Source organism: Rhipicephalus sanguineus, chromosome 1 (genome assembly GCF_013339695.2).
Source record: "Rhipicephalus sanguineus isolate Rsan-2018 chromosome 1, BIME_Rsan_1.4, whole genome shotgun sequence".
In the NCBI taxonomy this organism is placed as follows: Eukaryota; Metazoa; Arthropoda; class Arachnida; order Ixodida; family Ixodidae; genus Rhipicephalus; species Rhipicephalus sanguineus.
Genome location: NC_051176.1, coordinates 251,913,210 through 251,935,362, shown reverse-complemented (window position 1 = coordinate 251,935,362; position 22,153 = coordinate 251,913,210). Strand labels below are relative to the sequence as shown.

Here is a 22,153-nt window from a genome sequence, read left to right as displayed (position 1 = left end):
GTTGCACTGTCAATTATTTTACGATGAACATCCACAAACTAGCCCAACTCACGATTTTGGTATTTATTTATTAGGCGGTGCAAGCGAACGTAAGCCGGCACGTTCCGATTTGAATCATTACTTTTTTTCACTGCGGAGTTAAACAATAACTTTACTGAACTGAAAGGAAAACAGAAGAAAAAGTTTCGATTCGAAAATTCTGATCATCACCTAAACATTTCAAACATTTCATTTCAACTTTTTCCTACACTAAGTGAATTAGTTTCCTAAGCAAGGCACCGTCCGCTTCATGGCCTATCCCCCGCAGTGGGTTGAGCCAAAGAACTGAGGAACCAACCAACTTGAACCAACCAACCAACCTTTTCTGAAAATATCGCGGCAACACTGGTTCCCGGTATTCGTGCTCTTCGCGTCTAGGAACACTGTGCATCCGCGCTTCCTTTCGCGTAACCATTGTTTGGCTTCGCTGTACCGCCGATGTAGGCAGGTCGTCATTTTTCCATTTTCGCGCTTTGTCCGTACATTAATTGGTGCTGCTGAGCACAACACCCCACGTGCTCTGCCTCCAAGACCCATCAAGCCAAGTGACATGTCGGTCGCCTTTGCTCAACAGCAGAAAGGGCGACATAACCCGAGTCCGGCTCAAATACAAAAGGTTGGTAGTTTGTAGCGCTGTTAAGCTTCCTAAGGCGCAGAAAATACGTTAAGCAGTGCTTCATTTTGCTAGCAGAGCGCTAGAGTTATGCCAGTTGCTTTCACTTCTTGAAGGACAACTGGTGGGCGTGATAATTTGTACGAGCATCCATTATATGCAGGATGTTGTGACAGGCACGTTATGCGGTTCTTTTAAACGGCCAAAGGCGCGTAGCGTAATTGTTCGTTTTGTCTATAGTGAGCGCCGGTGCGTGCGTGCCTAGTGAAGAATTTCGGTACTAGAAGGCTCGGGCTGTCACGCCTTAGGTTCTGCTGGTTCAAACCAATATGGCAACAATTTCGGCACTTTTGAATAATTGTGCTAGTGTTGCTCTGCTCGGGTTTAGTGAAGGAATTCATTACTGAAAAGCATACGTTGTCAAGCGTGGAGTTCATTATATTTGAAACCAATATAGCAACAACGTATGATGAAATGCGCCCAACTTCTGAGCACTTCAATAATTCCGGCTCTATGTTTTGTTCGCCGTAGATGCTGGATGAAAATAGCCAACTAATACAAGCTATTGTCGACTATCAAAACAAAGGGAAAGCTTCGGAATGTCTGCAGTGAGTATGGATTTTCACTCAATGCTTTCGTGTTTCAAATGTGTCGAATGTGCTAAAGGAACTCCTGTAGTTCTGTTTTTAATGCACTCCTTTCTCAGTGTTAAGGTTGTGTAAAAAGTGTAGTTTGCTTTCCACCTTGTAGGTATCAGCAAATTTTGCACAGGAATCTAGTCTACTTGGCATCAGTGGCAGATGCTGGTCCAGTGGTGCAGGCATCACTTGTAAGTATTACTTTTGGGCACACTAAGTACCATAGATATATACATACGCTTTTGCTGATATTTTGTAACAGTCTTCCTTATGAAAAGGTAATTTAGTGTTAGGCTTGTGCACTATCACCTATTATGGAGCCTTTTATATTACTGAAAAGTGCTGCTGCATGGTCAATTTAAACAGCAGTAAATCTACAGTTGGCCGTAAGCATAGAAGAGCTTAGTGATTTGATGCTGCGTAGGCAACGCTGTCATGATGTTTCGTGATGCCACCAATGTGGGGTACTTCCAAGTGCAAAAATGTTTTGGAACACAGAATCTCAGAAAAAAGTCAGTTTTAGCAAATGCATTGATCCTTGAAGAAGAAATAAACTGTATTGTAAAGAATGGGCTGTCAGTATTGATTTTGGCGGCTCAGAGTCCCTGGACTAGACGGCATCCTCAAACTGCCAGACAGCCCAGAGCTGGTTGTTCAGCGCAAAAAGTTTAAGGCCTACTTCATCGTGCCTCTACACATTTCCTACCCCTATTCTAGGCTGAGGCCTGAAGTAGCAAGACATCTTATTTGTTACATGTGTGCTCAAAGCTCAAACCTTTTTTTGGTTTTGTACTGTGAGGAGACTGAGGGTCCGTCTGCAAAGTCTGTGCAAGACTTTTTAGCCAGTCCTTACTGTGGCTATGTAGGGGTTTTGTGTTAGGTCTGAAGCCATATGAGTGTGTTACAGTGCTTGTAAGGCGGTGTCAGTATTCAAGGCAAAAGTAAACTTCTGAAATGTAGGGCAGCTCGCTGTGCATGAATCAGACTTGGCGGTAATAAAATTACTGTAATTACTTGCAATGTACGTGCTGTGTAATGATTTTTTCCGGCGTTTAAAGGGGCGCCGCAACACTTTTTCAGCATGGTCGCAAAACGCTGCTGATCGGTAGTCGAGGCTTCTTTTAACATGTCAACCAAACATTATAGGCCTGGAATTTACAATTCTCAAAGTTAGCTAGAAATCGCTCGCTCTTCTCTCGACAAATGATGTCGTAAACTCAAGTGACTGCGCCATAAGTCCACGGCCATTGGCTGGTTTGAGCATCATGAGCTACATAGTTACTGCTGATCTAAAAGAGTTTGGGTGCGAGCTTGTTGGTACGGGTCCATCTTAAAAACACAGTGCTAATTTAAACATGGACAGAAGAAACAGCAAACGAGGACGGGCGCTGACTGCTAACAAAGCTTTTATTGTGCGTGCACAAATATATAGCTTATGAAAGAAAGGAGGGGGGGGGGAGAGGGAGGGAGATGGATGCTGATGCGCACCTCTGCTTCAAGACACCAAGGTACTACGCAACTACAATGACAATCGCGCTCTAGAAATTTTCGAGACTTTTACGATGATGCGCAGAGGCTCAGTGTGTGTCAGCACCCCGTCACCCACCCTGTCTGACAAGGAATACAGTTTCCTACAGCGATCTTAACCATCTACACACCTGTTTTTAGTACCTCGTGCATCAGCATCCATCTCCCTCTCCCCCCCCCCCTTTCATTTCTTTCATAAGCTATATACTTGTGCACGCACAATAAAAGCTTTGTTGGCAGTCAGTGCCAGTCCTCGTTTGCTGTTTCTTCTGTCCATGTATAAATTAGCGCTGTGTTTTTAAGATAGTTGCTGTGGTCACTGCGGGATGCAGCGACGTGCCCGTGTGATCACTCACGATCACGCTGAAAGTAAACCATGGGTTAGAAGAAAGAAAAGAAAGTGCTAAATGTCGTGATGCGCGCTGACGAACGGACGTAACTTGCCCCCTTGTCACCACGCCCCGTCCCCCCCCCCCCTCGCGTAACTTTCAGTGCGCTTGCTGGTATGAAAGGAGAAAGAAAACGCTTAAAGCAAATCCTTGTAACTCCACTTGTACTTGACATTCTAAAAATTTTTTCACCAGTCTAATCGTGAGGCTATAAACTCCTTTAATGAAGCCACTTGGAAAAGGGTTGTTGAGCCCCTTTAAAGAAAGCCCGCAAAATAGTAAATAAAACCACGTGACTGCACTCATCCGCTACAGTGTTGTAGCGCCCTCAGCCATGCTTCAAGCGAAACTGTGCGTGGACCATCAACTTATTGCTTATCAGGGATGATGGCACTTCCTTGCTGTGTGCCTCCATCAAAAAATGATGCGCTGTGAAGCTGATGCCTAGAGCCATGGCCGCTAATTTCGCCACGGTCTGCGAGCACGATTGTTTCGATCAAAGCATGGTTGAGAGCGCTGCAATACAGTGGTGCATGAGCACAGTCACTTGGTTTTATTTCATATTTCATGGGCTGTCCAGATGAACGAACCGTGACAACCAATTGCCTCCGCGATTAAAGTAGTAGTCCCAGTCAGCTGCACAGCGGAGTCGCTGGCAGTCCGGCTCGTGACATCAGTCTAGAGTGTGCGTCTGTTAGTGGAAGCTCATATTCATCAGCCTTTGAGGAGGAAATGCCAGTTCCGCCTAAACTTGTATCAGACTATAGGACCTATTTACACATTCTTCGAATAATGTACTTTTGGGAGGCACTTAACTCGTTCCAAGACATTTTTTAATCTTGTGAAATAGTTCGGGGCCTTTTTAAATCTTGCTGTTTAATTTTTCCTTTTAACTAGTAGGGCTCACAAATCTGAAAACATTGGAAAGTTCATACTAGAAATTATGGCAAAATCGGGTTGTGTATTGCTGCCTGTCTATCACAGCCACCACCATGTGGTCCAGGAGGGCCTGATCAAGGAGGCAGCCCCGCTACAGGTGGCCTCATGCCTGGCCAACAGTCATATGGGACATCTATGCAGTCACAGCAGCAAGCAGCTCCAGGTAGTTTGCAAATTGAACTGGCAGTGTCCCCAGCTGCTTCTCACTTCCTTGAGTAATATGTATGTCAAGCATTTGGATATTCTGTACATACAGTGGAACCCCGCTGTTACGTTCCTCACTGCTGCGTTTTCCCGGCTGTTACGTCGTTTTCCGCCAGTCCCGGCATAGCTCCCATAGAATACAATGTATTGGGAACCCCGCTGTTACGTCGTAACTGTCGGACCGTTCCCGTATGATACGTCGCGAAGTGCGCTCGGAGCCGACCGAGTGACTACGAAAGAGAGCGGCCATGGTGCATTTTCACGCAGCTTGGCCTCATTTGACCGTAATATTAGCCGCATGAGAGGCGCAAGCAACGGAATCTTTCAATTGATGCAAACAAAAGCATGGCCTTCGAGATTCAAATTGCAAAGATGGCGTCTATGACGTAACTGCTCGCGAAAGCAAGGCCTTCGAGATTGGCATTTACTATTGACAAAAGCATAGCCTTTGAGATCTGTATTGCACAAACATAGCGTGTATGACGTAATTGCTTGCGAAAGCAAGGCCTTCGAGATTGGCATTCACTTCTGCCATCGCGTTGGCGTAGACTCATCATCATCGTTATTTGTTGGAGAATGGGAGGAGTTCGAGCTGGTTGGAGCTCGCATGGTCGTGCGTGCGGTTCGCGGTCGGACTCGCCGCGCCGGTCGTGATTGCGTGTGCTTAGTTCTTTCATGCCTACACCTGTTGGTGTTAAAAAAATCACATACGTTGATTACATTTCTGTGGATGAGGCCGTCCGATGAGGCTGTCCTAAGCTCCGCGTTTCTATCCATCGACTAGATCGCGGCTGAGCGCGCCAATTTTCGTGCTGCTCGTGAGAATTGAAATAAAATTCTGTACCACTAAATATTTTGCCGTTTTTCCTGTTTTTCGGCTCTTACGTTTCCCGTCTCTTATGTTTATATCCTACAGTCCCTTCAAAAACGTATCAGCGGGGTTCTACTGTATTAAGGAATTGATGCTTGATTCTTTAAGAACTGAGGCAGTCAAAATTGATGTGCACTGGTCTCTCTCTCTTTTTTGAGTGTTTAGCATTGTTTGGGATCTGAAGCCACTTTCATGTCCCCGTCGTACTGTTTTCGTGAACTGATCCAGAAGACAGTATAGTCTTACACAGCACTGCACAATGTTACTCTCTGCAGTGTGGTGTAGTGCTGGTGGTTTCGTGCAATACAGTCGCCAACAGTTTATTCGGACGCCTTTGTGACGGCGCCACCCGTCCCATTGAAGTAATATAAACTCATGACCGAAAATTCGGACGCTCCACAGTGCGCCGTTTGATTTTTCGGACTCAGACTGGCTGGTCAAATGTCAACTGCCATGACAGCGATGTTTACAGTATTTTTACTTGGTTGTCAGCACTGAAAGGTTGCACAGGCTATGGCTGGAGATTGTGCCAGTGTAATCCACGCAGAAATTACAATTGCCAGTATTGAAGGTTATGTTTGTCTGCTACACGTGATGGTTGCTTTTTTTTGCTTTAGCCCATCACGTATCTATTGAATGGCCACCACAGCCAAACCGCAGGCCAAGCCAAGCTTGAAGGCAGCTTGGTCTGGCGTTTGAGGTTTGAAAAAGTGAATGACAGCACATATGAATACAGCACGGACAAAGAACGACAATACGATCGCTGCAACACCAACTAGCCCAACGTCGTTCCCTTTTAGTGTTTGAGGGTTGGCGTTGTCAGATGTTTCTGCAGCTTGGCCTGATCTGCGTCAGCACCATTGTGGATAATAAACGTGGCAACTACAAGACACTGATGATGGCAAAAAAAGCGATTATTCACCAGGTATAAGGTGGTTGTTTTCAACCTAAAGTTGCGGTGCTGTACCATCAATGGTACAGCACTGCTGTTTCATGCTGACTGCACATGGCAAGACGATTGGACTTGAATTCTTAGATGCTCTCCTGTTTAGACGCCCCATAGGGTTCCAAACAGGTCCATGAGGTTTGCTTACGGGTAAGGTAGCCTACATGCAAGATAGCTCTTGCATTTAGGTTCCCTGCCATGGTGGTAGGGAGGGCATCACCCATAACAGAGAGGAACATAATGCCACAAATGACTCCCCCTCCAAAGCATGCTAAATGCATTCTTGAATGCTAGCTAGGGTTGGTTCTCCATAACTTTTCTGTTTTAGAATTATTTCATGCCTTTATGTGACCAGAGGTACTGTGCACAGTTTTGCATGGCTGTTTTTCTTTTTGTCTGGCACACTGTTCATAACCTGAGTGAAAGCATTGTCATCCACTTAATCACTGGGTCAACATCTGTGGCTGTGCAGCAGTAGCTACAGGGCCAGAGCTACCCCACATGTACATAGTATATGTCTACAGAAGTAGTCCAGACTGGCTTGACACCACTTTCAATATTAGTTTATGCGGTGCGAGGGCCGGGCTTTTTCCAAAGACTGTCATAGTGGCTGTGCCATGTCTGGCAGGCTGGAATCTCTAGAACAAATATAGTTTATTTCTGTTTTAATCTCGCCAAATCTGAGTGAGATTCTTCTTGACTGCCACGTACTGCACATGTAATGTGCCTGGTATGTGCGAGTTCAGTGAATTTCCCATTGTCCTTGCTGGTGGAGGGTAGTAAAGTAGCACAGTCCTGGGAGTTCCTGAAAATGTGTATTTTTTTTTAAATTTTGTGATGTAGTTATAGTTAATTGGCATAAATTCTCACTGGGGCCTAACATAAAATGCTTGAAGTATCTCAAAATATTATTCAGTCTGAAAATCTGAGTGCAACAGTGCATTGATATATTATCGAGCAAGCACTTAAATTTGGAGCTGTATCCAGTGGCACTATAACATGCATGCTACGGGTCTGTAGTTTGGCTGCATAGTCGCAGAAAGCTATTCCCTGGTATATGGATTTATTGGAAAGCTTCATGATTGAAGGAAAATTCATATAGGTCAAGTGGTAGAGGAACTGTGAAGCTTTTTTTTTTTCCTGTGAAACCTCTGTTGCTTTGTGTTGCCGTGAGGTGTGGAATAGTTATTCCCTTTCCGGAAACTTTCTTTATTTTGCATATTTCCACAAAATTTATTATCCATGTTTAGCAACTTCAGTGAGCTTTGGATTTAAATCTGTTAGGAGTCGTTAGTTTCCACAGCAGTTCCAGCCTGGTGTAAGGGCTCTAATAAACCAAGAGGCAGAACTCCTTGGAGGCTGCCCATCGTAGCGATTGCAACACTTTTTCTTCATGGCTGTCAGAGAAAAGTTTCTTGAAAGAATTATCTTCCAACTATGCTACAATGAGGGTTTTAAAAGTGGGTTTTGTAAGCGGCACTTAGTGTGTGTGTGTGTGTGTGGGGGGGGGGGGGTCTGCAAGTACCAAATTGTTCGAAGGCACCTGATAATTTCTGTGCTTGATCGAGAAAAGCACAGTTAGCAAAGCCAGCACACAAAGTGCATTTGTGTATGACTAGTGGGCGCATTTCAAAAACTCTGCCATGCTCATTTTGTTGATGTACAGTAGATGGGTTGTGGGATCTCTCTTGCTCATGGAACAGAAGTAGTACACACCATTGAACAAACAAATGGACATTTATTTGCGCCTTTTACATAGCAAGACCGCCAGCCGAATCTTGCTTATTATAACATGCCCCCCGCCACGGTGGTCTAGTGGTTATGGCGCTCAACTGCTGACCCGAAGGTCGCGGGATCGAATCTCGGCCGTGGCGGCTGCATTTTCGATGGAGGCGAAAATGTTTGAGGCCCGTGTACTTAGATTTAGGCGCATGTTGAAGAACCCCAGGTGGTCGAAATTTCCGGAGCACTCCACTACGGCGTCTCTCATAATAATACCGGGTTTTGGGACATCAAACCTTGGATATTAATATTATAATCATTACATGCCAGTTTATTTACATAGTGAGCCAGCTAGCCAAATTATACAAATAATGTAACATATACATGCCAGTGTAACACACACAAAACATGATGCAGCATTGATGACGTTTGACTCGCCACGGGAGGGAGTCCTTGGGGCTGATCTGTCGGATCGTCTCTACAGGGATGCAAAATACTTGTATTTGCACTCTATGTGCAATAATGGGAAAATTCGGCAGTCTGCACCATTTCAGTAAAGCTGCTACATTCATGCACCAAACGAGGAACTGTGCAAAGAAGAGTTGGAGTTTGTATGATTTACTGCCCCATATGCAAAGGACATTGTCATTGCTTCTCTGCAGCCATTTGAACAAAAGGGGGCACAGCTGACATGTCTTCAAATGCATTTCTGTGTGCCCTGTTTCATATATTATGTTGTTTCACTAAGATGGATATATAATTTTTATCATGAGGGCTAGAGAAATTCTGATTTATAACCAGTCAACTTGTCTTTTGGGCACCTGATCTTTGCAGACCAGCTCGGTTCAACTACAGTTGAACCTCTATATATCGAACCCACATAGAATGAATTATTGTGTGTATCAAACAGTTGTAAAATCTGCTTGAGTATACTTTCAATATATACAATATTTTATTTATGAATTACGTATATATAGAACCCTTTTGTGACCCCCTTCAGGTTTGATATATTCGGGTTCAACTGTATTCAGATAATGAGGCAACAGCAGTTATTGTCTACTTGGACAGACTGGTGCAGATGTACTCATCAGAGTATTTCTGGCCTTGAGAACAGCTATTATTCTGCAGATGATCCTGTTCCTGAACAAAAACATGGTCACTTACCATATATACTCGTGTAAGGGCCGCACTTTTTTTTTTCGAAATTTTTGCTTGGTGCGGCCCTTACACGAATCAGGCCGATGACAGCTCATCGAAGGTCTGCACTGTGTCCGCGACAGTAGCAGAGTGTAAGAGAGTCGCAAATGACGTTCCAGGAATGTTTTTATTCCGATTCCATTTCGCTATCGCTGTCCTCGTTCTCGGAAGAGCTCGCCTCGGCGTCGGCGTCCTCCCAGAGACATTCATCCTCAGCGCCGCTCATGCAGTTTGAAATTCCAGTCACCCTGAAGCTTTTCGCGACTGTTTCAAGTGACACGGCACGCCACGCACTCAAAATCCACGCACACACTTGTTGTAGCGATGCCCGCTTCAGCCGTCCTGTAGGGGTCTTCTCATGATGGCCTCCAGCCATCCATTCCGAGTAGCATCGGCAAAATTCCGATTTAAACGGCCGATTAACGCAGACGTCGAGCGGCTGCAGCACACTCGTCAGTCCTCCAGGAATAACGGCCAAGTCCGTACGAGTCGTGGCGAGTCGGTTCTTCACGCGGTCCGTCAAGTGGCCCCTGAAACTGTCCAGAACAAGGAGGGCTTTCTGTTGTAACAGGCCTCCAGGTCTGTTTGCCCAGACGGTCTTTATCCAATCTACCACGAGTTCCTCGGACATCCAACCCTTTTCCTGGGCACATACGATGATTCCCTGAGGGAACTTCTCTTTAGGGAGAGTCTTTCGCTTGAATACGACGTACGGCGGAAGTTTTCTGCCGTCTGCCGTGATGCACAGCATCACAGTGCATCTTTGACGTTCTGCGCCGGTCGTGCGCACAGACACACTTTTCGCACCTTTTAAATCCACTGTGGTGCTTTCTGGTGCATCGAACCACACAGGAGTCTGGTCTGCATTCCCAATTTGGGAGAGGTCGTACTCATGCTCCCTCCTGAGACCATTTACAAAGCGATGGAACTTAATCACATGGCTTTCGTACTCGCTTGGAAGCCTTTGACAAAGCGTTGTTCGGCGGCGGATGGAGAGCTGGTTACGGTTCATAAACCGCGTAGCCCACCCCCGACTTGCCTTGAATTGTGCCTGGGGTATTTCCATGTGGCGAGCGATGGCCAGGGCTTTCACGCGGATCATGTCAGTTGAGACGGCGTAGCCGTCCCTTCGAGTGTCGATGACATATTTGACAAGTTCGCCTTCGAGTTCCGGGTACTTGCACTTCTTTCCGCGAAATGCCTTTCGGCTCCTGTTGGTAGCGGCGAGGGCATCTTTCTGTTTCATCCAGTAACGCACGCGCTTCTCATTGACGTCAAATTTGCGTCCAGCTTCTCGCTTGCCGTGCTCCTCGGCATATTCAATCACTTGCAGTTTAAAGGCTGCAGTGAAAGATCTCAAGTGCCGGCCCATCGTCCCTCACCTGCGATGGCTCAAACAGGGCTCACTACTACAGACAAAGTGACACCGACAACACCGATCTGAAGAAACACTGGCAAGCTACCCACACGAAGCCAACGATGCGCCACACAAAGCAATAATGGCGCCGTCGAGGTCGGCGGAAGCGGAAAAGCTGGCAGCGCCATCTAGCTGCAGTTTAACTAACTACACTTTTCTGGCGGGACTTTTTGATTTTTTTTTTTTTGAAATTCCCCCTCCAAAGTATGGGTGCGGCCCTTACACGAGTATATACGGTATGCACAGTAATTGCTATACTATCCATTGAGTAAGCATGCATTCCCTTGGGCAGCCTATGAATTTGCTGTCTGCAAAACCATGCATAGCCATGTTTGAATTAGGGTGTTTAAATCAGTTTGAACCTGAGCCTAAAAAAGTATCGGTTTGGAATAAGCTGACTTAAAGTACAAGTAACAACATTTGCTTCCGTCAACATGTCGAGACAGATTCAAATTCACTCTTCCAGGTGATATGGTGATTGCGGTGTAATGATGAAACACACGGAGGCGGTCACATGTGCAAAAATGTTTAATAACCACTGATAGCATGTCTTGCCTTTGTGCAGCCTCTCAATTTGCTGGCTTGATTTAGATATCGCAATTTAATATTTTACCAGTTGAAACTTGTTTGTATTGCTTCAAAATGGTGCATTATTCTGTAACCTTTAGCTGAACGTAGGCTGCACCGCATCACTAGAAGCATTCATGATGTAATGCCCTTATTTTTATTATTTATTTCAATGTGATCATGCACTAATGTAAGCCTGCCTTCTCACATGTGATGTATATGCATCGAATTTAGTTTTGTTGCCAGACAGACTCTGTGAAACTTTCTGTTTTATTTAATTTCAATCTATAATCGGCGGTCGTTTAGACTGTTTTACCCGTCCTCAGTATGATAGGCAATAGAAAGAACTGTGAAAGAGATAGCTTAGGTATTGGTGCATCAAAGGGCCGTACGCGCTGTCCATGCAGTCCAGTGGCAGTCGTTGCAAGTATGCCATGCTGTAGCTGTTTTCAGTAAATTTCAGATATGTAAAAACTTCGATTATTGTTCCCATTTGACCAGTGGACAATTCCTTTCACAACCAGACAAAACTTGTGGATGTGCCTTGCACTCGGCTCAACACGATTGGAAATGAAAAGGAAATTAAATGGAAAATTGCAAATTACAAGACTTGGTGAACTTGCAAGGGCACTCATTTGAGCAGTACTGCCTCGAGCGTTTCAGCTTAGCACTTTTAAGTAGGGGTGTGCTAATATTCGAAATTTCGAATATTTTTCGAATAGTGTTTGCTATTCGATTCGATTCGCACTGAAATTTTACTATTCGAACTATTCGAACTTCCCAAAGACAAATGCAGTCAACGTCCGATTAAAAGTGACCCCTTCAGATTTTTAATATGCTTCACCTCATTACAGTCTCGTATTGCGGCAAAGCTGCCTTTCAAGCTCCGTTACGGTCGAACTTAGCCAAGAGACAAATTCCAGTTGGAAATGGTCCCTAGATTTTTAATATGCTTCACCTCATCACACCCCCGTATTGCGGCAAAGCTGCCTTTCAAGGTCCGTTACGGTCGAACTTGGCCAAAAGACAGTCAACGTCGGTTTGGAAGTGGTCCGTAGATTTTCAATATGCTTCACCTCATCACACCCCCGTATTGCGGCAAAGCTACCTTTAGAGGCCTTTAGAGCTCCGCTACGGTCGCAAATGTATTAACTCAAGAAAACGCTGCGTCCAACATGGAGATGAAAGATGTGGCAGAGTTGGGGGCTCAATTAATGCTGTTTTGGACCTGAAATTTGGGCAGGAAGTCCGAAAAATCGGACGCCGAAGTTTTTTAGCATCCAAAATTTCAGATGTTCTTATATGTTGACGTCTACAAGGCAGATTTGGAACTCCGGACTTGAAGGGAGCACACCCTTGTCCACCACATCAGTTGGCCTTCCACAGCAGTTGAAAGAGGAGAAGAGGCTGAGGAAATGGCATCTCTGCCTATCACCTGTAAAGTGTTGTCGGCAACACTTTGGTCGCACCAAATCATGTACATAGATACAATTCGGCCTCTACATTGCCTCACTCTTGATAAGAACGACAACTATGAAATATGACCCCACCAGCACTTCATCAACCTAGCGAAAAGAAACACTTTCATGTTGCGATCTCACAAGAACATACTTAGAGATTCTCTGCAACTTTTTCTGTAATTTCACTTCGAATTATTCGAAAAATGTTTGAGAAATATTCGAAAATTATTCGAAATTATTCGATTCGATTCGCACTCGATCTTTATTATTCGAATTCGCTTCGCACCCAAAATTTTGCTATTCGCACAGCTCTACTTTTAAGTCGATAACATTGTGCAAGGTGTTGAAGGTGGTTTTCTGTGCCGAACAGGTTCGCAAACTTATAGATTTTTCCCTGAAGTTAAACTGAACTGGAGTGAAATAAAGAGTGTTGAGCCAAGCCAGTTTACAATTTGCAATCTTGGTTTGAATCCCTTCCAAACTACGCATGGTGCTGCAGTGTTGCCCTTAACTTCATCAGCTACTACTACCTGCATGCCGTGTTTTTTGTTAAAATATGTTTCTCACTTGCAAGCTTCTCAGTTGACCTGATGTGCAGACTTCAGGGATATTAAATTTGTCAATATATGACAAGCATTTTGTTCGCCACCATATCATATTTTCAGGAATTAAGAATGTTCAGTAGGGGTGTGCGAATATTCGAAAATTTCAAATAACGAACAGTGTAGCGGTCTATTGAATTCGGCACTCGGATCGATTAGTGCACATTAGAAATACAGAATATGTTTCGAATAATAAGCATCGATGAAAAAACCTCAAAGGAACGAAATGTTGGAACAGAGAGGGGTAACATCTCTTGTTTTAATAATTGAATTACCTAGATGCATCTAGCCTAAGGGTTTACGTGACTATGGATGCTATATGATCAAAGGATGAAGACGTTTATGCTTAAAACTCCAGTGCAAAACCACTAAAGCGTGCCTCATAATCATCTCGTGGTTTTGGCGCTTAAAATCCTAGAATGTAATGCAATAATTCAGTAATGTGCTGTACTTGTATGTTTTCTTATTTCTATGCATTGTTCGGTATAGTAGAAATTGGATTTAGTTCAAGTGAGCATTGCATAAGCAATTAACATGAAAAGGAAGGGGCATTCTTCGGTGCTGCTCAAAAGCTGGTGGGTTTTTCCAAGGCCAGAACATTTGAAAACCACGTTGTAGAATTGATAAATTTCTGCATTCAAGCTATACCAGCTGTTACTGCATACCATTAAGTAATTTTTAAATAAAGCCATTTTCAAATATAAGGGCTGTCCTACTGGAGACATGCCATCGAAGGTGACGACCCTGTGGCATTGAGTGATGCTTGGTAATTAGTTCTTAATTAAAAAAAAAATAATTACCTTTTGAGCTAAGTTTAGTGGACTCATCATAAAGTTCGGCCCTTTGTGAATGTGATGTTAAGCTTTCGAATCGGTAGCATGGCAAATTCAGCAGTCTAAGAGCGTGTGCATAATTCTGTGCCCCTCTAGCCAGCATTGCTGTTTACATCATCTAACTGCAGGCACTCTGCTTTCTGCAGCCCTCTTAGCTTGTGTGGCTGCTATCGGCCTGTCATTTGGTGACGTGAGCAGCAACGTTACCTCGAGGAGCATGACCAGGTACACTTGCTCCTGGGCACAGTTTTGGCTTTATGTGATCTGGAAAGAATAAATTAGTCATGACACAGTTCCACAGGTAATCATACTTTTCAGATCCAAAAGCCGATGTTGCTCATACGAAGAGTTCATTTTAATTTTCATATTAGGGTGAGTCTGTTAAATTTATTAGCCCACAAGCCGATTAATCTTTGGGAATTAGGATTAATTACTATGTAATATCTGTTGCCGTATGGGCGTCACCACTGACAACGTTATCTCCAGTGGAACCGCCCATTTCGTATGTGCAAAACTGCCATCTTTGAATGTCACCGAGTCTTAGTAGAAACGCCTGATATATTATGTTGCACAGATTGGCGGCTGCACTTTGTTGTGCACTCTGACGTGTTTGAATAGGTATTTGTAGTGTTCCCCCTGTGCAGTGTAGTAGTTAGACTAGAGTTGTATGTTGCCTTCAAGGCGGGCCTGGAGCTGGACAGCAGCCACCCATGGGGGCCCATGGTATGTCTGGCTATGGGCGATCTGGGCCTCCACCTCCATCCTCCAGCATGGTCAGTCAGCAGCAGCCTATGCCAGCACAGCAGCCGCATCACCAACCGGTGAGGTTTTTATTTATTTTAATTCAAAGCATTTTCTTGCCTAATGCAACACACTTTGTGCTACATAGTAGGCAAGTAAGTTACCATCTCACCTTCGCTATAAAACAAACTGTAATATCTGGAGGCGGAAATTGGACCTCAGTCTCCAAGCACAGCAAACTCTACCAGACCGCATTTGTATGTGTATTTCCATCATGCCAATGACAACCAGTTCTTTGCGACATTTGGTGCATGCATCAATCGCATTGCCTAGCACAAGTTTCCAGCAGGTCACAAGAACGGGAATAAAATGTGTGAATCTTAACTGTGATGCCTGCTGTATTTTAAAGCCCCCTAATTCAAACTGCCCGAACACACAAATTCAATTAATTTAAACTTTTTGCTTTTTCATGCCTGGAAATATCTGCTGCATTTGTTGCTTCTAGCTGAACATTCCCATTTTTGTGTCACTAACAGTGGCTACGAAATGGCCGAACTAGCCAAATCATGCGCACCGAGAATTGCATGCTGAGGAAGAAAAAGAGGGGGTCTGACCTTGGTCTATCCTGTGCCGAATGCTTCTTAACCCTTTGAGGGTTTTGGCCATACATGTACAGCGTCACCTAACTGGCACCAGAAGGTTTTCGTCGTACATGTATGGCATAGCCTGTATGTTTAAAACGCGCGCCTTTTTCGATCAAGTGTGGCATGTGCTGCCACACTTCGGGAATGCGTGGAATTTTTTTTGTGCGCTGATGTCTCTCCATAGCTTTTTTTTTTTCTTTTTTGCTTTCCGAAGTGGCGTGGCTGCTTTGACTTGCGCATCAGAACGCTCGCACACGGCGCAGCTGCTTTCGGTTTCGTCCTTCGGGCGGTTGTTGCTTCTCATGCGCACAAAGCTGATGGCTGTCTGGTTTCTAATTTCTCAAGGGTTGACCGCTTGTGACTCTCTCGTTTATTGCTCCCCGGTGTGCGATTACATCTGTTTCCGTGTGGCACTAAATTACACAAACGACGCTGTGGTTCAGTTTTCTGCTATTTTGGGGAGCACAAACATTTACCGGAAAAGCACTCTGGTGCACTTATTTTTGTATGTCTGTGAGCTATGTTTAATACAATGCATAATTTTTATTTATAAAAAATTGTATAAGTGTCTTTTTGGGGGATTTTGCTTGATGTTGCTACAAATAAACCATGTGTATGTAACAACAAAAAATGATCTTTTTGTCACTTTACGGTCACACACAAAAATTTGAGAATTTTTTTCTTAAATAGAATTGTGTGAAGAATTTATTTCAGCAATAAAAAAATTACACAATTTTGGACTGCATTACACGAAAAAATTCGAATCTCAAAGAGTTAAAGGGGTGCTGACACGAATTTTCTAAGGTGAATATACGCTGCCATACAAATCTCCTGTATACAGAGACAGCTCTGCGCAAGTGTAAAGCTCGGTAAATGTTGGTATTTTATTTTGACATTGCATTTTCGCATGGCGCATATCAACACTAGCGTGATGTCAGACTTCAGTGTCAATTCTGATGACTTCACGTGCCAGTATAGCTAGTTGTGATGACGTCAGGCAGCATGTACATTCAAAATGGCAGCATGTACGTCAACGAAAACATTCAAAATGGCTGTTTGTGCATTACCAATGGTGCCAGGAGGGGAGCGGCTGTGGAACTTCTTGATATCTTGTGCAGCACGTGACTAGAAGCTCATACTATGTTGCGACGTCAGTGAATGCCTCCTTTATAAAATCATGCTTGTCAATTCCGGTGCCACTCAATGGGACTGCTGGGAACTTGAGTGCTGAAAGCTTTACTAGCAATCATGCAGAGCTGTCTGATGTTTCTGTAGCACTGGGAAGCAATAAACATCACAGCATGAGTTGGTATGTTGCCCAGAGTCATACTTATGAGAACGTCTGATAATTCAAAGAAAATCTTAAGGTCTCCTTCAGTTTGAAGTATCGAGAGTTTAATGTATTTCTTTCAAGTAAGTATATGAGCTTCACTAATTCGTCTTTTCGTTCTCGTGTCATAGGTTGTAGGAAAATGTAAATGTTGTGTAGCACTTCATTCATAGTTGGACCTGCTGATAATGCTTAATTGCTGTCCACTCTGTGGGCTGTTGCAGCCAATGCAACACCAGCCATCTTCACAACAGCACCCTGCAATGAACCAGCATGGTCAACAGCCACACATGGGCCAACAGCCAGGTGGCCAGCACATGGCACAGCCACCCTCACACCCATCAGCCATGCAGCCTGGCATGGGCTCTGCACACCAGCCCAGTCAAGGCCACCAGATGCCCCAGCATACAGCCAGTCCACAGGGGCCTGTTCAACAGCAGGTACTGCCATTTACTAGCTCTGAACATGTACTGTCTGTTGCAGATATGCTTAGGTGAACATGTTCAGTTAGTGCAGGTGTTAAGTCGTATAGTGGTGCTACTTTTGTAGGTGTTACTATTTTGTGAGTTGCTTCTGAAAGTTGGGGCCTATGGTCACGTTCGTGCATGGGGCCATGACTCGTTTAAAGCTCAGCCCCATTAGATAGTGCAGGCATGTTACCTTCTGCTTACAGTTTCAACCGTTTTGGGTCATGCAGCCATTTCATAGTTTGCAGACACAGTCATTGCCAATGCGTGATTGATGCACATGACAGAAGCAATAAATTAGCAGGGAGTGTAGCTAACAAAATTAAAACACGAAAAAAAATCGAATACCAGCTCGACGGGAAAACGAGGTCAAAGTGTGCGTGCAGTGCACGCAAAACTATGGCAGTGCAGCCATACATACACTTCCAGGGTGTCGGAACGAAATGCAGTGATGCGATAGCTGCGCCAATTGCGCCAAACTGTGCCAAGATATGAAACCTGCTACATCCTGCTACATCTCCGTTGTTCTGCGCCAAAACTGCGCCAAATGCGACACTCCCAAGCTGCCATGCGGCACGCCACCCGGCGCTTTCTGGGGGACCTGACCACACGCAGATTGGCTTGCTCAGGCTTCTGGAGGCCGACATAATCCTCTCCAGACTTTCGTAAATTGGTGTGACCCCCAAAAATGCACCTCGGAAGGAGCGGCTCGCTGCGAGCTGGTTTGACCGCACCGTCGCAACAACATAAAAATAAAATTGCGGTTGTTAGTACAGCGACATCCCTGTCTGTCTTGTTTTTGCCCCATTTTTAAAGTTCCGCTGCTCGAACCAGTGTTATACCCCTGTCACACCGACTGCCTTAACTGTGGTTCATTTGACTACGGTTACGGCTAACCACGGTCAGGGGTAGCTACACAGCAGACACAACAGCAGTTAGTCTCCTAACCGCAGTTATCGCAAACGGAGAAGCTGGCAAGATGGCGGACAAGCTTCGCACGAGCCATGAACTGGCGCAGTTAAAGGGGTGGTGCCATCAAATTTCGAGGCTATAACAAGCCTTTTGTGGGTTTCCTCTGTATGCAAGGACACTCCACACGAAGGGTCGGACACAGCAAACGTCTAGAATATATTTTAATTTACTTCCAAAGTGTACCTAAATGCCCATTCTCCCGATTGAAACCCATCGCTAGCGCACCAACTCTGACATAGCTGTATAGGAAAGGCAACGAAAGTTGTAGTGACGTCACACCAGGTCTGCTGTAGTGATGTGAGTGACCTCCGGACCTCTGCCACCTCCGCAACGTGCATACCGGCTGTAGTGAACTAGAATATATTCTAGTTCACTGTAGTACCAGCAAAGCATCGGTTGCTACCTCACTCGCCGAGTTTCGATCGCTTCCTGGCTACCGTATTTACTCGAATCTAACGCGCACCTTTTTTCCGGGAAAACGAGTCCAAAAATCGCATGCGCGTTAGAATCGAGTACCGAAAAAAAAAAAAAGAAACTCGGTTATCGTATTGCCATCGACATTTCAAAATGGCTGCCTCCTACGCGCTACGCGCCTTGGCCATTTCTGCCATTTTTTCAGTTCGTACGTGTGCTGAGGAGATTGTCATCCCGTTCTGCGTTCGCATCGACGGCATGGAAGTGCCGATTCCAAATACTCGACTAGTGTACCACGATGCCGCATTTAAAAGAATAGTTATTACATGTGCAAAGAGACGGACGGAAATCGGGCCGCATCGCGGTCGTTCGGAGTTCCCGAAACGTGCGTGCGAGACTGGCGCAAACAGAAGCAGAAGATTTTTTACAGCAAAGCTTCGCGAAAAAGTTTCTGTGGACAAAAGCAGGGCCGGTTTCCCGAAATCGAAGAGTGTTGACAGCGACGAGGACTGATCCATTACGCGACTCGTATCGCCGCCGTAGTGGTGACAGTTTTAGCGGCGAGGCCCGCTTTTTGACTTTGTGTTTTACTTTTTGAAACTTTAGTTCTTTAAAACCCAAATACTTGTTCTTCTGAATGTGCGAAGTTTGACTCCTACGGACTTTTTTGTTCTTTTTCTCTCATGAAAAATGGGTGCGCGTTACAATCGATGTATTACTTTTTTTTTTTTTTTTTTTTGGTCGCGGAAAACGGGTGCGCGTTACAATCGAGGGCGCGGTAGAATCGAGTAAATACGGTAAGTGCGTCAGTCTTGTGTGGTCACGTGACCAAGCCTCCTACACTTCTCCATCACTGCCCAACCTCGGCACCCAGAAACCGAAAGTTGTCCACATAAAAAGGCGATGTTAAATTATTTAGCGAGAATACATGAATCTTGGTGCGTGCATCATGCTTCCTGGAGCTATAGGAAACGCTTACAGCAAAGAACGTGCAAGCCACAAACATGGTGGCACCACCCCTTTAATTGGCAGCTTCGTGTTGGATTTTCACGGAACACGACTCCAGTCGGATAGCAAAAATTGTGGAAAACTAGGTTCGCCGTGGAATGGCTAGCAACAAAAACTATTCCGTCCTCGGCGGGATCAGTAAAAAGCGTATCGCTACACGTTTCTTGAGGGGTATTGCTTTTTGCATTGTTCGTGTCGCCGTCTCAGAGCCTCAAGTTGTTCCACCAAGTTTAGTGTCGACATCCTGAACAAGGTGGACGAAAATGATGACACTGTATCATCTAGGTGTCGCCAAGGCAGCGATGACAGTGGATTTTGCATTGTCTGCAGTCAGACTATTAACTGCGAACAGCATGGTTTTGCAGCGGTAAAGTGACATGCTACAAGCAAGAGGCACATTGAGGCCACGAAGCAACACCGGAATTGGACTTCTCGCAGTGTTCAGCTACGCTCTCAGGCGACCGCGTGGTTCGTGCAGAGACTCTTCGTTCTGGGAATTACTCTCAAAGAAATTCCTTTCTCTTGGGCAGATACGGTCACATCTCTACAGTAAAAGCTCGTTAATTCGGATTTCTAGGGACCGGAAAAAATGTCCGAATTAACCGAATGTCCGAATTATCGAATGGCCGAAATAAACACAATAAATGCACGAGTTTTTTCAACATACCTTTACTTAACAAAGTAATCGCGGATGCTTGTCTGTTTTCGAGCAGAAATTCGCGCGGACACAATTTTTCTGAGCCCTTCAAGGTGCTCAGCAGCTCAAATGATGTCTGCAGTACCGCAAAAGTTTCACCCGTCATCCACGTTTTTCGGTTGGCACGGTAATCCACGGGAAGATTGTTGATGTTCTTAAAGCAGCGTGGCTTTTGAACCTTTCCGATAACGAGAAGCGGCAAGCGCTCTGTTCCCGTCACGTTGGGGGATAAAAGTACGGTTACTCGTTCCTTGCTTCCTGCCGCCGATTGAAGGATCCCCTTTCATCACTCTTCATCACTTCTTGTCAGGAGAGCCCGTTATTCAGAGCACGCAAAATTTCTGCTTTGGTGGTGAAGTCCTTGGTCTCGTACTTGGGCCGCTTCGCCGGCGTTGCCATCGGCGGAGAGTGCGGTCGCATGAGAAGTCAGCACAAAAGCACCAGCAACGATCAAGCTAAAGGAGCCGTACTGAATCGTTCCTCGATAAATCGGCGATCAACGATGCAGCACACCAACGGGAACAAAGCAACAAAACCCACACGCGAAAAAAAGGCGTTGAACCAGTCTCAATCCAAGCCAAGTCGATAATTGATGTCCATGGCGATGCTGCGTTAGAGGTTCACTTTTGTTCCGAATTGTTCTTTTTTCGTTTTCGAGCCTCGCCAGCGCCCCGAAAGTCGCCGAATTATCCGATTTGCGGTCAAATCTGTCCGAAATAACGAGCGCCCAGTCTCATAGAGTGATGCGTATATTTACAGGGACCAGATGACGTGTCCGAATTAACCGATTTTCCGAATTAACGAGAGTCGAATTAACGAGCTTTTACTGTATAAGCACCGGGTGGCCGTCGTAAGGCGCCAGCTACGCCTCTCCTGAAAAGCGCCCCAAGCGGCGGCAGGGACAGCACTGGCATGTGAAGCAGACGACGCGGAGCAGGCTCTGCTACTTTCGGCACGTATTCGAAGAGAAGCGCGGCGTTTCTTTTTGAGCAATTCGAAGCTGTATGCTGTTGCGTGTTGCGTTTGTTGCCGAGAGGCAAAGAAAAGCGGCAGCAACAGTGGTCTTTTGAACAATGCACGAAGCGTTCGACTCTCAGAAATGTGTTCAGAACGCGGGGCCCTTCGTCAGGCTTCAGGCAGACTGCCACGCAGTCATTTGCGGTCGTGGACGCGTTTAATGGCCACCAAGTCATCTAGAAAGAATGACACGGTGTCCCTCTCATGTCCACACCGATGAGCGCTGTCGGATCATCAAACGAGTCAGCTTCTTTGCGTGGTGCTATGCTTCTAGGCGTTTGTTTTCGTTCGGAGACGGACCAGAGGGGGCACGATGCCTACTCCCTTTCGGGACTGCAAATGAGGCAGGCCCGATTGGCGACACGATGTAAAATAAGCATCTTTGCATTTTAACTGCCGAACTCGCTGTTCCTCATTATTGTTTGGAGGGCCCCTGGCGCGAAGGCGAGTCCTGACAGCGCAAGTGCACCCATGGCGGTGTTAGTTTTTTTGCGCTGCATTTTCAAAGACTTGACCAGCTGGCGTACGCGTTTTCGTGCGTCTGCTCTAGAGAAGGGTCTCCGCTTGCACGAAGCAGGTCACGTGCGCGACATCACGGTATCACGGACGAAGTTTAGCGCGATAAGCTACGATGTGGAGCTAGATGTAAGTAGCACCATTTCTATTTTTTAAATGCGAAGCATTTCTTAGCGAACCCTAGGCACTTTGAGCGTTTCTATCTAGGTATCTTTATCTAGCCGCCTACGTCTGGGTGCTCTCGTGATCACCTCCTAAACTTGGTGTAGACCAAAATTGGCATGGGAGGGTAAGCGGATTTGACGAATATGACTGTCTGCTCATTACATGAATAAAGTGAAAATCCTGTTGCGTACGTCGTCAAATCCTTTCCTCAGACACGT

General features: G+C 45.3%; 1 protein-coding gene across 1 annotated transcript in view; it reads left to right on the top strand.

Annotated features, from left to right (window-relative positions):
* The first annotated feature begins 435 nt into the window (after positions 1 to 435).
* LOC119377801 (uncharacterized) overlaps positions 436 to 22,153 on the top strand; it is a 64,606-nt gene continuing 42,888 nt past the window's right edge. Inside the window, exons 1-6 of the mRNA XM_037647109.1 lie at positions 436 to 655; positions 1,184 to 1,260; positions 1,403 to 1,481; positions 4,191 to 4,308; positions 14,646 to 14,785; positions 16,904 to 17,119. Of these exons, the coding sequence (XP_037503037.1) occupies positions 590 to 655; positions 1,184 to 1,260; positions 1,403 to 1,481; positions 4,191 to 4,308; positions 14,646 to 14,785; positions 16,904 to 17,119 (696 nt within the window). The 5' untranslated portion in view covers positions 436 to 589. The remainder of the gene's footprint in view (positions 656 to 1,183; positions 1,261 to 1,402; positions 1,482 to 4,190; positions 4,309 to 14,645; positions 14,786 to 16,903; positions 17,120 to 22,153) is intronic.